The following is a 15,449-nucleotide window of genomic DNA, read 5'->3' as shown; positions in this document are numbered from 1 at the left end:
GCCCCACTGTCAGTCTGTCTTAGCCCCGCCCCCACCGTTCTCTGACAAGCAGTGACTCAACTCAGCCTTGGGATGCGTTGGAGCCCTTGAGTCAGTTTGCTAGTGAGGGAGGACAAGTGTGTTGTCCGTGTGTGGAAGCGCACAAATGTGCACCCTTGTGTGTGTGTGTGTGTGTGTGTGTGTGTGTGTGTGAGAGAGAGAGAGAGAGAGAGCGTGTGTGTGGTTCTTGTCAGCATCCATGGCTGTCGGAGAGGAGATGGAGAGATTCACTCATTAGGTGCTTGTGTTTTTTCCCTTTTTGTTAGCTAAATGAAAGCGGCTCTTGTCACACAAAGGCGACCAGGTCCGTCAACTGACTGCAGTCCCACTTACAGTTCACACTTAATGTGAATAAATGGGCTTAATTGTGGCCTCTCATTAAAGCCCCTGTTTGTAGGATGGCAGCTGAATCCTCCATGTGGGTAAGAGGGCATTTAAAGCGTCTATTGTATGCTACTGAATCATGGATCAAGCATTGGTTTTGCTTAAAGGCCTTTTTGTGTTATTCTGCTGATTATTTTCTTATAGTTAAGGGTCCCTCCAGTAGTGGTGATTAGGAGTCTTGAAGAAGCGGTCCTTTTCTTTTGACATATTGTGGAATGCAACTCGGTGAAATATTTTAAAATGAATAAAATGCGAAATGCCAAATATTCAGACCCTTCAAGTTTAAATGTATTTTGCTGGGATTTAGTGTCATGGACCAACAGAAAGTGGTTTATAACTGTATAGTGGAAGGAGATTAATGGATGGTCTACTTATTTGTTGTCAGAAAAAAAAACATCTAAATAGGGTGGTACGTATTTTCATTCAGCCCCATTTACTGATACCCCTAAAACTCCAGTGAAATCAATTCCTTTTAGAAGTCCCCAAATTTGTAAATAAAGTCCACCTGTCATTAATTAAACCTCTTTAATCAAAATACTATGTGCGGCTGTAAACTATGACTGCACATCATCCTGAACATACTATCTGTATGGTGAAACATGGGGATATACTCATGCTGTGGGGATGTTTTTCTTCACAAGGGACGATGTTAGTTGATGAGACAAAGGATAGAGCTAAACACAGGACAACCCTGAAAGAAACCTGTAGAAAAGGACCAAGGGTCACCTTCTAGCAGGACAGTGACACTAAAATCACAGCCAGAGTTAAAATGGAATGAATACGATTAGAACATTTTCATGTGTTAGAATGGCCCAGTCAAAGTTCAGACCTAAATCCCATTAAGAATCTATGGCAGCTCTTGAATGCTGATGTTCAGAGATGCTTTCCACCCAATCTGAATAAACTTTGTATAATTTGCAATAAAGCATGTAAAATCTTACAGAGACATCCTCCAAAACACCTGCAGTAAAATAAAAAAAGTGGTTCTAGAAAGTCCAGTATTTCCTTAGTGGGCCTGAATACAAATGCACGCCACACTTTTCAGATTTTTACCTGTTTTAAAAAAAACGTCTCTGTGTTGGTCTATCACACACAATCCCAGTGAAATAAACAGGTGTTTGTGGTTGCAACACAATGCAATGTCAAATGTACGTTGGCAGGGACAGTAAAGAAATTGAGGGGAAACTGAAGAGGCATGTGTCTTTTATAATGTTATTTTTACCAGTTGGATAAATTCAAGTACATAATGTGAAACGTATAGGGAATAAATGACAGATAAACCTCTAAATATCTGGATTCCTTCTCTGTTCCTTGTCATTGTTACATCAAAATGACTGCCTGTTGCCATTGCCCTGCGGTGAGGTGGAGGCTTTGTCCATGCATCAGAAGGAGGCAGAGGGAGGGAGACAGGCAGAGTGAGGGAGTGACACTATGACAGTGGATCTGGGGGATGGGAAGGATGAATCAGCCTCAGGTCTGGTTAATTCAAGGGTCTCTCTCTCTCTGTCGACCAGGCCTAGCTCCCGGCATCTTCGAGTTTTTATTGTGTGGCAGCAGCACTGAAGCAGGAAGGGTTCCAAAAATAAATTAGCCTCTTTTTTTTTTTAAGGGACATTTGTTGATAGTGGAATCTGGCCTAAATCAACCTTTTTATATTTTATTTGGCAATATTCTGGTGGTCTCCCTTATGGCTTGGCTTGCTGTTTTTCCTATGTCTCTATGCTCTCCTTCTCTCCCTCTGTCTGTCTGGATTCGTTGTCTCTGGGCTATTATTAGAGTAGACAGGCTGGTGGGAGGAAGTCTCTGAAGTAGACGCTCTTGTCATTTTTTTTATTTATTTATGTATGATATTCTGTTGGATAATTCTCTATGTACTCTAGGTGTTTTTTTTATTTGTTTGTATTTGTCGTTGAACAAAAAAAAAAAAAAAAAAAGATATGCGAGAATAAATAAATGCACAAATAAAAATAAATGAAAAAATCCACAGTCTTATTGTCTGATTCTCTTCCTTCCCAGGTATTCTCATCAGTGTCTGGATAAATGTCCCTATAGTTCTGAAGTTTGAGTAAACGGGGCGAACGTCCTTCAGCAGGACCAAGTTTTACTGTAAACCTTTTAAACATGAAGCCACGCTTATTAATCTTTCATTTTGTCCTGTCTCAGCTGGTGTCCAGGGAGATACCTTAAACACACGAGGCTCTCAGACGTTCTCTTTGCTTTTCCTTTTTTGCTTATTTTCCTCCTCCGCTATCAAAACATGTGGACACAAAAGCGGTTAAAAGAGGAGGGCCAGGTAATCTTGTGCTGGTGGGTTTAGTCTCAGTCGCTGGGTAAATGCCTCGGTTTAATGAAAAGTAAATAAGATAGAGCACATTTTCTGCCTCAGCCTCAATTTCCCCCCTCGCTCTTTCACGTGGTACTTTCGGTATTTATTTAGATAGTGAGAAGCAGATTGTTTGCGAGACAATGCGAGCTCGCTGTGTGGTATAGTGTAGTGTTTTATATAAAAGCTCACTGCTGTAGCTGTTGCCCTCTATTCTCTCCCCCGCTTCACTCCCCCCTTCCTCCTCTCCCTTTTCACTCTCTTGCTTTTAGTCGCTGTGGTCCAGCTCTACCCTCATGGCCTTTACCAGATTTCCACCCCCCCTCCCAGTAATAGGAGACCTGAAATCAATAACACATTAGTCTTCCCGGAAACCCTTGCAGAATTAAATATGAATGACTGAGATTGCAGCTCTACCTGCTGCTGAGAGGCTGAGAGAGAGAGAAAGAGAGAGGGAGAGGCATCATTGCTCCTTGGGATCTGATATTAAAAAAAAGTAAAAAATCATTCCTTGAAGTAAATAGCCTGGCCATTTTGTGCTTGCCGACTGCTTTCCAGATCACTGAGCCACTTGGTTTTGCATTCATTAAACAGCGATGTGAAGTTTGGTGGGCACTTTCTCAAATAGCACGATTGGATCGAGCAAAATGGGATCCCAGACGTCACAAAGCCGCGACAGCTGAGGAGGCAAGAAGAATTAGCCAGCCACACCCAATCCTCCGAAGAGCAGCAGTGGTACCATTTGAATATGAAAGAGCATTTTGCCTATTACCAGATTGCATCTTTCGGAGTTTTCTCCTGCCCCCTGTATTTTCTCCACAGGCATCATTAGCGTTTATCGCGCTTTCAGGGTTCCTCCTTAGTCCCTTAATTTTGGAAGTTGGTATATGTAAAATGTTTGACGGCCGCCTGCACATCTCTTTGCTCCATTTTCATTAACTGCCTCACTGTGTAAAAGGGAACAATTTCTTTAAACATGTTGCTTGGCTTAAAAGCGTTATTTGTGAGCAGGACAGAGAGTGCTGGCTGGTGGGAGGAAGGTAATATGATACAGAAAGCTTCTGCGTGCGTGCTTTGGGGAATTGGTAAAGACTTGGGCACTGGAAAGCTAATACACATGGATGATATGGAAGAATATATTTCTGCAAGCGATATTTCTTTCCATCAGAGATAAAACGGTTTGTGACAGATGGAGTGATATTGTTCCCCTGTACGGCCCATAAGAGAGGCCCCTCCTGCTTCCCCTCCCTAGCAGATGCAGCAGGGGGACCACAGCGCACTCTTTTTTTTTCTTTCTTTCAATTGATTTGGGTGCTCAAACCCGTAGGGATTGGAGGAGGACGGTTTGGCAGGGTTGTGGGGGTTTAGCTAATGCATTGTAGGGGTTAAGTTGTTTCCTGTGAATCAAAAAAAATTCCAAATATTGCAAAGAACCCTGATAAAAGATGCTTTTACAGTGCTGTATAAGCTACACTCATCATAAATATGAAACAACATAAATCTTTCTGAACCATTCTTTGTCCAAAGTAGAATCAAGATCTATAAAAGCAAAAATTACACACACACACACACACACACACACACACACACACACACACACATATATATATATATATATATATATATATATATATATATATATATATATATATATATATATATATATATATATATATACACACATTAACATATTACTGTGTCTAAGCAGCTGCTGAGGAACCGCATCCCTTTTGTAACCATCAACAAGGTCTAGGCAGGGATCCACCTCGATGTTGGACCACTCTTCTTCACAGAAATGGTACCGTTCATTTAAATGGGTAAATTTCCTGCCACAGACCTAACTTTTAAACATCCTGAAATTCTCAGTAGGGATCAAGTAAGTGCATTTCTAGACGCTTGATGTTGGCCCCTTGGATCTATCCCAAAACCAGTTTTGATGTGGGTTTGGGTCCTTGTCCCATTGGAATACCCAGTTGTGTCCAAGTTTCAACCATCTAGTTGAAGAATTTGGAGTTGGACCGACATGTTAAATATTCTACCCACTTTGGGACTTTGTGCAAGAACCAGTATCACTGAGACTGTAACAGGCCCCCGGCATGATGCTGTCAGCACCGTGCTTCACAGTTGCTGTATCTTGGCTTCTCCAAATATCTCCAAACATTCATCTTGTCATTGTGGTCCGACAGCTTGATCTTTTTCCTAGTCTGACCATTTAGTCTCTTCATTAAAGGTATTTGGTTTGTCCTTGTGGAAAGCTTTGAACTTTAAGTCAGTCTTAAAACCTGTTGACTTTTGAATGGGACTTCTTTCTCTTCCCATTTGATATAAACCCCGCTTCACTGTGAATAGTGACATCATTGTTCCAGCATCTTCCAGCTTTTGATAGGCATGGTTCTTTGGTTTGTTACAGAACATCTTAACCGATTTCCTTTTATATGAGGGTGACAATTTGGGGCATAGGGTTGAAAACTGGACACCATCTGGTGTTCCAACAGGACGCTGTGAACTAAAACACATCAAAACCAATCCTATTGAAAGTTTTTAGATCCTGATTAAAGGTCTGGTCAGTACAACTGAAAAATGTCTCAAATACATGATGAAAACCCCCCAAATTAAGATGGCATTCCCATCTATGACGAGTGTCGGTAGAAATCTGCATCTGCACATTTTCAATCACGGGATTGCACAATTAGCGCTGTGTTTGGCGCAATGTGTTGTCTAGAGCTGGAGGTCCCATCCATCCATTACCATTAATTAAGATTAGTATGTGACAGCATGGCTTAGATTCGTGCATGTAAGGGAGACAGAGGAGAAACTGAGGCTGCTCATTTATTTAACTGATTCACTGCAGTTTGTTTGTGAATACACAAAGAACCACATTAGCCAAATAAACAGTTTGGCTGCCACCAAGAGGGCTGTCTTCTTGTGTATGTCGGGGGAAGTAGAGTGATAGAATGAGTGATTCAGCAACGATTGCCTTGAACTCCCCTTCCAACCCCGACTGTTGGATCATCATTAGGAGGCACAACAGCTGTCTTTTAGCAGATGTGCCCTGTTGCTCAAGCACACTCCCCATCCCTGGAGGGGAAAGGTCAAGACACAGGGTGGAGGTTGTAGCAAATATTCTTCTAAAGATGCTGCATGGTGATGCTTTGAGAGAATTAAACAAATGAGCATCTGCCTTCCCAGTGTTGTAGGACACTAATTTGAGATGGAGATTATTTTGAACATTATTGTCATGAATAGAGTTAATTCTTTTAATACATTTTCTTTTATAAAGTTGAAACCTGATGTTTACATCCACTGTGTAGTTTTTTTTTTTTTTTGTTTTTTTTTTTGCTCACTGTCATAAAAATGTTCTTCTTTAAAGTCAGTTAGGTTTACCAAAAGTATTTTAGTTGCTTAAAGCCATATAAGTGTGTGAGAGAATTTGTTTGACCTTGCTTAAATGCAGAAGTTTACATACACTAAGATTATTGTGCCTTCAAACAGTTTGGAAAAGCCCAAAGGATGAAGTTAAGGCTTTGTATCATTCTAATTTACAGCATTTGGATTAAACACAGTCAACCTGTGGCTTTATGTTGAGACAAAGCCTCAAGCATACAGCCTCATTGTGTGACATCATGGAAAGATCCACAGAAATCCCCCAAGGTACCAGAAAGAAAATTGTGGACTACCACAAATCTGACTAATTCTTGGCCAAATTCTACATGTCTGAAGGCGTCACATTCAACCATCCAAACAACATATTCAAGCACAAACACAACAGAAATAGTCGGCAATTACACTTTTAAGGAAGGAGACAGGCTCTGCTTCCCGGAGAGGAGATTTTGGTGTGAAATATGCCCATCAACCTCATTACGAGTGAAAGACATCCTTCACCAACATGTGTTGAAATGTCACTCAGCGGTGAAGAAGCCATTCCTCCAAAGAAACATGAAATGCCAGATTAAAGCATACTCAAGCATGAATACAGTAATGTTTGTCCCGTGGTCGGATATGCAAGTCTAAAATGCAAGTATTTGACCACAGTGGACCATATGTTAGACTTGCTGCAGGATGTGTGAGTGTTTTACTGCACGAGGGACTGGTGCACTTCACAAATTAGATGGCATCATTAGAAAATAAAATGATATGGGAATAATGAAGCAAAATCACATAGACACTGCCCAGAAAGTTAAAGCTTGGGTACAAATGGGTTTGCTTTAGGCAAGGCATATTGCATAAATTATAAAGTGGCTTCAGTACAAAAAAGTCATTGCTTTGGAGTTGCCATCTCAGAGCCCTGATAGCTATGGCTATCAAATGTGTTTGTGAGCAAGGTAGCCTACTGACCTGATTCAGTTACGTCCATTTCTTTAGGGAGAATTCCAGCAAATTATTGTAAAAAGATCATGAAGGGATGCCCAAAACATCTGACTCGTTGTATGGTACTAGAGGTAAATATACCAAATACTAAGAAATAGTATTTTCTTAAAACTTTTAAAATTGAAGAAAATAAAAATGTCCAAAAAACTATTTTGGTAATCTAACTGATCTAAAATAGGAAACATTTAGTCTGATTTAAATTTAAACAGTAGTGGGGGTGAGACATATCATGAGTCTTTTCATGCAACTCTATCTAAAACATTTAGCACAAGTTTGTCTTTTAAATTCTACATCTTCTTGGAAATAATAAAAAGAAAGTGGTCAAGGGTTTTAACAGGACTCCCTGCTGGGACAAAATCGAGAGGGGACGTGCCCTGGCCACGGGCGCGTGGCGGTGGAGCAGGTGGGTGACGGGCAGCTGAGACGTGGGCTCCGAGGGGGAGGAGTGGGGCTCCCTTTTGGAGGACTCTTGGGGTTGAGAGAAGCCCTGAAAAAAAGGCAACCCCATCTGGTACTGAGGTGGGGGCTCTGGTGTGAAAGAGATCCAGTGGGTGGCGTCTGACACTCACTCTTTTGTTCTTCGGCAACACAGCAGTGATGGTGATGGTGGTGGGGCTCTCACTGCCGTGGGGGCTGGGCACTCTAACAATAGTGCCGATCTAGGATTTGAAAGCCTTCGATGAAGAGAAAGGCAAGAAAGCGAGCGGGCAAGGTGTGGACAGAGAGAAAAGCAGGCGTGAGCTCGCTCTGGTTTTCTAGAAGGCGGCGGCGCTTCAGTCTCTTTCAAAAACACGGCTTGTGCATGAAGTGAATTCAGTATGAAAAATGCGTAGTAATACGTGTCTATAGGCTGTGATTTTCTGACATGCATCATATGCACTTAAAATAAAATTTCTGGTGCAAGATTCTTATTCCTTTGTTTTAAAAATCAGACCTAAAAAAATTGTGCAGTAAATTATAGTTTTGCTGAATGTGGGAAGAAGATGAAGAAAGATGAGTTTTGCTATTGTGGTGGAAGCGTGCCTATGCAGGGAGGAGATGGAGAGCGTGAGCTTCATTTATTTTCATCAGCTGCATCTGCGGGCAGACTGCTAGCCCTGATGTAGCTCTGAGTGCTATTCCACGCATGAACATATATCCCAGAGACGTCTGTCTTTGCTCAGCCAAAGCCCAGCCACTGTCATTCAAGGTTATTTTTTTCTGCCCTCTCGTCATCTTTCACATATCTTCTACACAATTCTAGCCATTCATCAGCCGAGTCACAAAGGACAGCTGAGTACCTGCAGCGGCTCTCCAGGGTGCTGAATAGGACGACTGTGGAGTATGGGGGGAGATGGGGGGGTGGAAGGTTTGGGCTATATAATATTCCTCTGAGATCACATAGGGATTTGGAGTGATTGCCAGGGAAGACCGAGACTTGCCATTACCATAAACTGACAAGTCTTCTATTAAAGGAAAGATACATTGGCAATGTCATTCCTTGTTTGATCAAACAAGACAGAGAGAAAGCCTGTAAAGGTACAGGCTCTGACATCCTGCATCCCTTTACAGGTATTTCACATTATTCATGCTTTCCGTGAGCTCACCTGCAGCATATCTTATCGCTATAGATAATAAGACTATTTTTTTTCATGGGATATGAATACTGTAGGACATGGAGAATTTTGCAAACTAATTACTTTACCTATTGCTAATGAGACAAGGCTTTCTTTTATTTCCACTTGTGGTGAACAGCCCCATCTGCTGGTGGGCTGGTGGTATTGACACACTTTTTTTTAACTATAGAAAAATAATAAAGTGAGCGTTTCGCGGGAGTTTTTGCGCGCTGTTTTAACAATTTGGATTAAGGCTGGAAGAAAAAGCACCCAAGTCTTTGTTACATTACAGTAACCCCAGAAGCACCGCATCTCACTTCTCATTTGACCGAACAGTAAGTGAAAGTGCCAAGGTCAGGTGTCCTGTAAACTGTAAGCTGCTTAATTCGCTTCCTATATTCTAAAGAGAACTGAAACCAGTGAAACCCAAAACTGCGGGGAGTGTGCGCCATTATCACGATGACGCTCTTTAAACCGGTCGGGTGAGATTCGGGCTGGTGGGACAGAAACAGAACAGCGGCTACCTGATAGTCAAGCTTCTGAGAAAAGAACAGAGCAACCGGATGTGAAGAGTAGAAAATAGAGTTATCGTCACGACGGCATGAAATAATATTGAGAAAAAAAAAACACATGAAATAAGAATAACCTTTCAAATTCGCACAGAGTCTACGGGTTACCGTGTAACTCAATAAATCAGAATATCATTAAAAAGTTGATTTATTTCTGTAGTGAAGTAACGCTCCTAATTTATACTTACTAAATTATACAAAAAGTAATATTTATTATAATCTCAAAATTAATGTAAACCCATAATTCCTTTTCTCGACTTTTTAAATGTTACATAAAACTGATTAAAAATGAAGTATTTTTTATGCAGAACTGTTGGCCTGCCGGAGGAGATGTCTGCACTGTATAGGTACAGCGAGGCCTGGAGGCAAACAGCCTGTGGCACTCCTGAGATGTTAAGGAAGCTTTAATGGCAGCTCCTGGCTTGTCAGCATTGTTGGGGGTTGGTGTCTTTTCTTTTCTTCTTATATTTGACAACAGGCCATAGATATAGTGTTTAAGTTATAGGCGATTTTCCTGGCTAGTCAAGTACAGTCATACCATTATGAATAAATTAAGTCTTTATTAAGCAAACCACAATGAACCTATCAACTCTTTCTCCTGGGAAAAAAGTAACACAAAAGTTACTTTTATCCGTAAGGAAGACTTTGATCTACAGCATCAGTCCAGTCATTTTTAGTAGTTCAGAGAAAACACCTCTATCATTGTCTCTGGTACAGTAGTGACTCAGACAAGGAATGCGACAGGTTTCGCCCAAGTCTTGGATATGTTTTTTGAGAAGCCATAACTCCAGCTTTTGTCCACGCCTTGTACATTTCCTTCAAACGTTTGAACACGTTTTGCCTCACAGTCCTCCCAAGGCCGCATTCATTCCTATTGATTGCAAATCCATTTTCTACAAAATGTTTTCCTTCCACCAAACATTCCGTTAATGCATGTCATAAAGTCCAATTTAAATCTTTTTAATATGAAATTCCAAGTAAAAATGTGCAACTAGAGTGAGAACAAAAACATAAAACCCTCATAGCTATTCAATTAAATTCATTTTTGTTTATTTAGTGCCAATTCACAACACTCGTCATCTCAAGGCACTTTACAAAGTCACATTCAATCAAATCAGACAGATTGGTCAAAAAGTTTCTAAGGAAACCCAATAGATTGTATCGAGTCTTGACAAGCAGCATTCACTCCTCATGAAAGAGCGTAGAGCCACAGGGAGAGTCGTCTGCATTGTCCATGGCTTTGCAGCTATCCCTCATACTGAGCATGCATGAAGCGACAGTGGAGAGGAAAACTCTCCTTTAACGGGAAGGAAAAACCTCCAGCAGAACCAGGATCAGTATGAACAGTCACCTGCCTCGGCCAACTGGGGGTTAGAGAAGACAGAGCAGAGACATAAAAAAGCACAGAAGCACACATTGAGTCAGTAATCCTTCATATTCACATTTAGAAAATAAACCAAAACCAGGCAAAGACGTGTGGTTATTTATAGGGCATCAGGTCCCAAGGTGGCTGATTGTGTAGCCTTGGACATTCCTGTATTCAATTTTTTTTTTATTAGGATTGTGTAATATTCACATTTTTTCAGAATCTTAATTTTAAGTTTGCATATATATAATCACCCAAAGCAGCAGACATAAATAGCAGAAACAATATCCATCCAAGTGCCTATATACACGAGGTGCACTGTTTAATTTGAATTATTAATAATAATAATAAAAAAAGAGCCTTTGCGTAATATTCAAAACATCCTACATAACGTTTGTTGCTGTGGTTTGGTTTGTTTAGCGGCGAACAAGACGACGTGGCGGTGTAGACGCAAGAAGGACATTTTATTTTTATTCTTGAAAGTTCACCGGATGTAGTCTCTGTGTCGCTCCTCCTCGGCTTGACGCCCACGGCCGCCCCCGGCTCCCGGCCACTAGGAGGAACAAGGAGGGTTCCTTTGGTCCTGGCGTGGAGAAGGAAGAGGTCCGCATCCCATCCGACGCACAACGGGACTCGGCGGAGCCGCGACGGGAGCGGAGAACACTTTCACTTTGACTTTTGAAGCCCTTCTTTACATGGAGGCCGAGAAATGACATCGTCGGCGTGCGAGAGGAGGGCGTTCGCCCATAAAATCAACCGGTGAGACTGAGGCAGAAGTTATTGTTCAACAGCTACTCCGATCAGTGACCTCCTCCACCCCCCCGGCTGGACCGAGCGCGCACGCATAGCAACCATGCTAGGATCCGCAAGGCTATATTATGGGTTTAGTTTAAAACGCGTCTGATTGAATCAAAAACAAGGGTTAAGTGAAGCAGGCGGCGCTCCCAGATACTTCACCGGCGTTAATAACCTGTTTGACAGGCGTTACGGCGGCGCGTCAAGAGCCACTCTGGTGAGCCGGAGCCGCTGTGCTGCAGAGAGCCCCTCTGCTGCTGCTCTGTGTCGTTTGGGAGGACCATAATGTCGAGTTAGGCAGCAAAAAAGTGCCCCGTTGAGTGCAGATCTAGTATTTCTACACTTGTTGGCTGTTGAAAAATAAATATAATAAAAATCTGCTCAGCCATGTCAGCTAATGTGTGCAACTAACTCGCGTTAGGCTGTGCTTGCTCTTCAAATTAATGTTTGTATTCGGCCTGCGTTTACAAACATATGCGTTTTCTTTGTGCATTAAAAAACAAAACAAAGACAGAAATTTCCTCCAAGAGCATGTCATAAAAGAAGCAACAAGGCAAAATCCTCATAATAGGGGCAATACCCCCCAGAATTAAGAGTACTGTAGCTTCGTCAAACTGGAGTCAGGGCTGCACCAGGAGGTGGGTTGATGCGGCACATAATATAAAAGTCTCCCCCATTGCATTCTACAGATTCTGCCTCCTGTAGTAGGTCCAAGACCATTGTTTTGTCCCGGATGCAGGAAAGGGTGGGAAAGCCCGCTTTGGCTGTTGCCTTAGCAGCCCTTGGCTTTCCTTTTTCCTGTTTTTAAATGGGTTTGTGCAGGTTGTTATTTTCCCTCCACACTTTTTGAATGACGCAGAGCTGCTCCATAAAGTCCATGATGAAAAGTCTTACACTTCATTTTATATATCTATAAAAAAAAGAAAGAAAAACAACGTCATTTTGTTCGCCTGGTAATAGCTGATATCCTTGTGTTAAAGGGAGGACGCTTTATGTATGAGTGAAGCAAGAGAGTTTGCACATCTGAAGGAGCAGCTGCTTGTTGTCCCTGAGAGGATTGGGCTTTCTCCTGCTTTGTCTTTAAGCTGCAACAGCTGCTGTCCTGCACTGGAAAAAAAAAAGGACTTGGCTCATAGAGGATGCTTCTGTGTACTGTAGACGGACAGATTCATGTATTATTCCTCTCCCGGAGGACTGTACAAGTGCCGAAAACCCTGAGCTCCTGTAAATCAAGGTTAAAAACCTATTTGTTCAGAGCTGCCTTTAAATGTTGATGTTGATGTTTGTAGTGCAACTTGTCTAATACAGCCTCTGACCTGCAGCTGCTGCTCCAATGCAATGTGCTTGCCTCTGTAATGTTTTCCATCCGCCTCTGTAATGCTTTTCCTTCCTCTGTTTGTTTTGTTTATGTTGCACAGCACTTTCAATCGTCTTGTTACTGAAAAGTGCTTCATAAATAGGTAGAGGTCGATCGATACATCGGCCGGGGCGATATCTGCGTTTCCCCCACCCACTTTATCGGTATTGGCTGATATGTGCGCGCGTCCGCCGATCCGTTAGCGCGTTCTGTCGCCATACCTCTAGATACTTTGCCGCTCCATCCCTGGCAGAGAGCGGCTGGTAACGCAAGGCTCGGTGCCAACAACAAGGTTACATTTTCAACTTTTTGATGCAGTTTTAGCTGTCTAATTTAGCTGTGTCTGGCCTTTTTCAAAGTCTGTCTCTGTGAGCGGGAGGGAGCAGCGGTGTGTGTCTGCCTCTGTGTCTAAAAACCCACGTCTGATCTCCAGCTGGCGAGCTGCCACTGCTGTGCGTGTGTCCATTCCCATCGAAAATCATGCAGCCACGTAAAAAAAAAATTAACAATCAACATGCGTACAGCATCTAACTTTAGATAAAACAATGTCCGTACTCTGAAACAGTGGTCAGTGTTTTTTTTTCGCTGTGACGCGTTCTTTAAGTGAGAGCAAGGCGCTGCTGTAACAGCCTTGACGCACGTTTTATCTGTGTACCTCTCAAACTGTGGTCTGAAGCTGATTGTTACCATATTATTTGGACTATAAGGCACAACTAAAATCCTTCAATTTTCTCAAAAACCGATGGTGCACCTTGTATATGATTACAGTTGTGCTTACTAACCGATTTGTTAAAATGTGTAAGTACGACTTTGGTAAGCAATGAAGCTGCTCCGCTCAATGGATATTTGGGGCGTCACGGTACACTGTGTGACTACCTGATCGGTTGGCAAAAATGTCTGCAAGACTGCCTGACTGTAACGTCTAAACTAGAAGTGCATTAATGTAAAGCAGCCCGCGCGCGGAGTACGCTAGCAACAATAAACCAAGTAAGTTAATTCAATGTGTGGACATAGAGACGTTAAATCACAGTGCGCCTTATAATCCGGTGCGCCTTATGGTCCGAAAAATACGGTAATATTAGCGGGTTTGAACGCAAGTTTTGAGACTTGTGTAACATTTGTTATCGGTCATTTTTATCGTGTAAACGGAGGAAGAAAAAAACAATGTCGGCCTCAAGGATCAGTCAACAGCACAAATCGGGCATCAGTTAGACTGATGGCAGAATAAGCTGTATAGGTATTGGCCTTAAAAAATTGGCCTTCTAAAAAAAAAAATATATAAAAAAAAAAGATTTACTTCTTTTTAAAAAACATTTCAAACATGCATATGCTAGCATAGTAATTTTGGACAAATTTAAATGTACCAATTTAAAAAAATATATATAAAAGCTAAATTGTTTTGCCTCCAGATCAGGCGCAGGCATCAGTATGGATAAGTATGAAATTCTCACAGTATCATGATAAATAAATCATGATACTGAATACTTTGCTGAATATTCAACATTTATTTGTGCTTTTATGCACTTTACAGCGTAATACTGGGATTACAACCAACTGTTAATATTTGCTTGATATGTCAGGCTATCAAAATGTGTTGTTTTTAACAGACATGCTGCTCATAGCTTATTTTAATTACAAGGATGAGTGGAATGGAAATGGCACTCCTTTCTTCTGTGTTTGCTTTTTTTTTTGCAATGTTTCAAAGGAACCAGATTTGCCTGTTACTGAGCAAAGAAAAAGCATATGAGCCACCTCTTAGCCAGCTGACGAGCAGTGAGCAGCGATACGAGGGGGAGTGAAGAGTGGCGTGTCAATGCTTCATCAAGCTCTTTTCTCTGGTGTTTTATTAAAAGGACTGTAAAACTGTGGGAATTGTGTGGCAGAAATGTTTACTGGTTTTGACTCGTTTTAAGACCTTGGTATGCCTTCTGAACGCTTAACTGACACCAGATGTCCTGTTTCTTTTTTCTTTTTAAAACAATTTGTTGTTTTTTTTTCTCCCAGGACAATTGCAGCAGAGGTCAGAAAACAAGTGACCAGAGACTATGGCTCACCTCAGCTGTCTAAGAAACGAGGAGGAGCTCATCACTCTGTAAGCCACCCTGTAATTAACATGCCAGATTTACAGGCTGACATTTTTCTAAGACGCGTTTTACAAGACCTACAAGGAGATTCTTCTAACTTTTGAGTTACTTTATAACATTTGGATACAATAAAGATTGGGTTTAGTGGGAAGTTTGTTTTGGAAAATATCCTTATAATGTCAAGGAAGCTTCTTTAGATTTTAATTAATGCGTAACAAACAATGTAAGGAAAAGCTTTACTTATTTAGCCATTTAAAGATAATTATCCTGACGCAACATTGGTTAAAACGCAAATGACTTTTATTTCATTTGTTTAGATTTAAACATCATCTACACCACTGATATATATTATTGATTTGGACATTATGTGACTACGGCATTGTACAGAGGCGCCATTACTATGACTGCTGCAGAAGCAGAACCAGCCTCAGAAGTACACAAACGGGTTCTGTTTAAAGGCCAATAAACTTTTACAAGTACAGTGACATGTTGCTCTAATTGACACGGAATACCAAGTTTGAGAAATTCAAGAAATGAACTAAGCAGTGCGGCAGTGAAGAGTCGTACAG

At 41.5% G+C, this 15,449-nt stretch overlaps 1 protein-coding gene across 3 annotated transcripts in view; it reads left to right on the top strand.

The window, feature by feature from the left end:
* The first annotated feature begins 11,210 nt into the window (after positions 1 to 11,210).
* Positions 11,211 to 15,449, top strand: part of LOC105937323 (dedicator of cytokinesis protein 7) — a 38,563-nt gene continuing 34,324 nt past the window's right edge. For all 3 annotated transcript variants that reach the window (XM_012878567.3, XM_012878566.3, XM_012878565.3), the window contains exons 1-2: positions 11,211 to 11,403; positions 14,801 to 14,888. In XM_012878567.3, coding sequence (XP_012734021.1) covers positions 11,354 to 11,403; positions 14,801 to 14,888 — 138 coding nt within the window. In that variant the 5' untranslated portion in view covers positions 11,211 to 11,353. The remainder of the gene's footprint in view (positions 11,404 to 14,800; positions 14,889 to 15,449) is intronic.

Source organism: Fundulus heteroclitus, chromosome 16 (assembly GCF_011125445.2).
Source record: "Fundulus heteroclitus isolate FHET01 chromosome 16, MU-UCD_Fhet_4.1, whole genome shotgun sequence".
Taxonomy (NCBI): Eukaryota; Metazoa; Chordata; class Actinopteri; order Cyprinodontiformes; family Fundulidae; genus Fundulus; species Fundulus heteroclitus.
The sequence above is the reverse complement of the archived record's forward strand: the minus strand, read 5'-3'. Positions and strand labels throughout refer to the sequence as shown.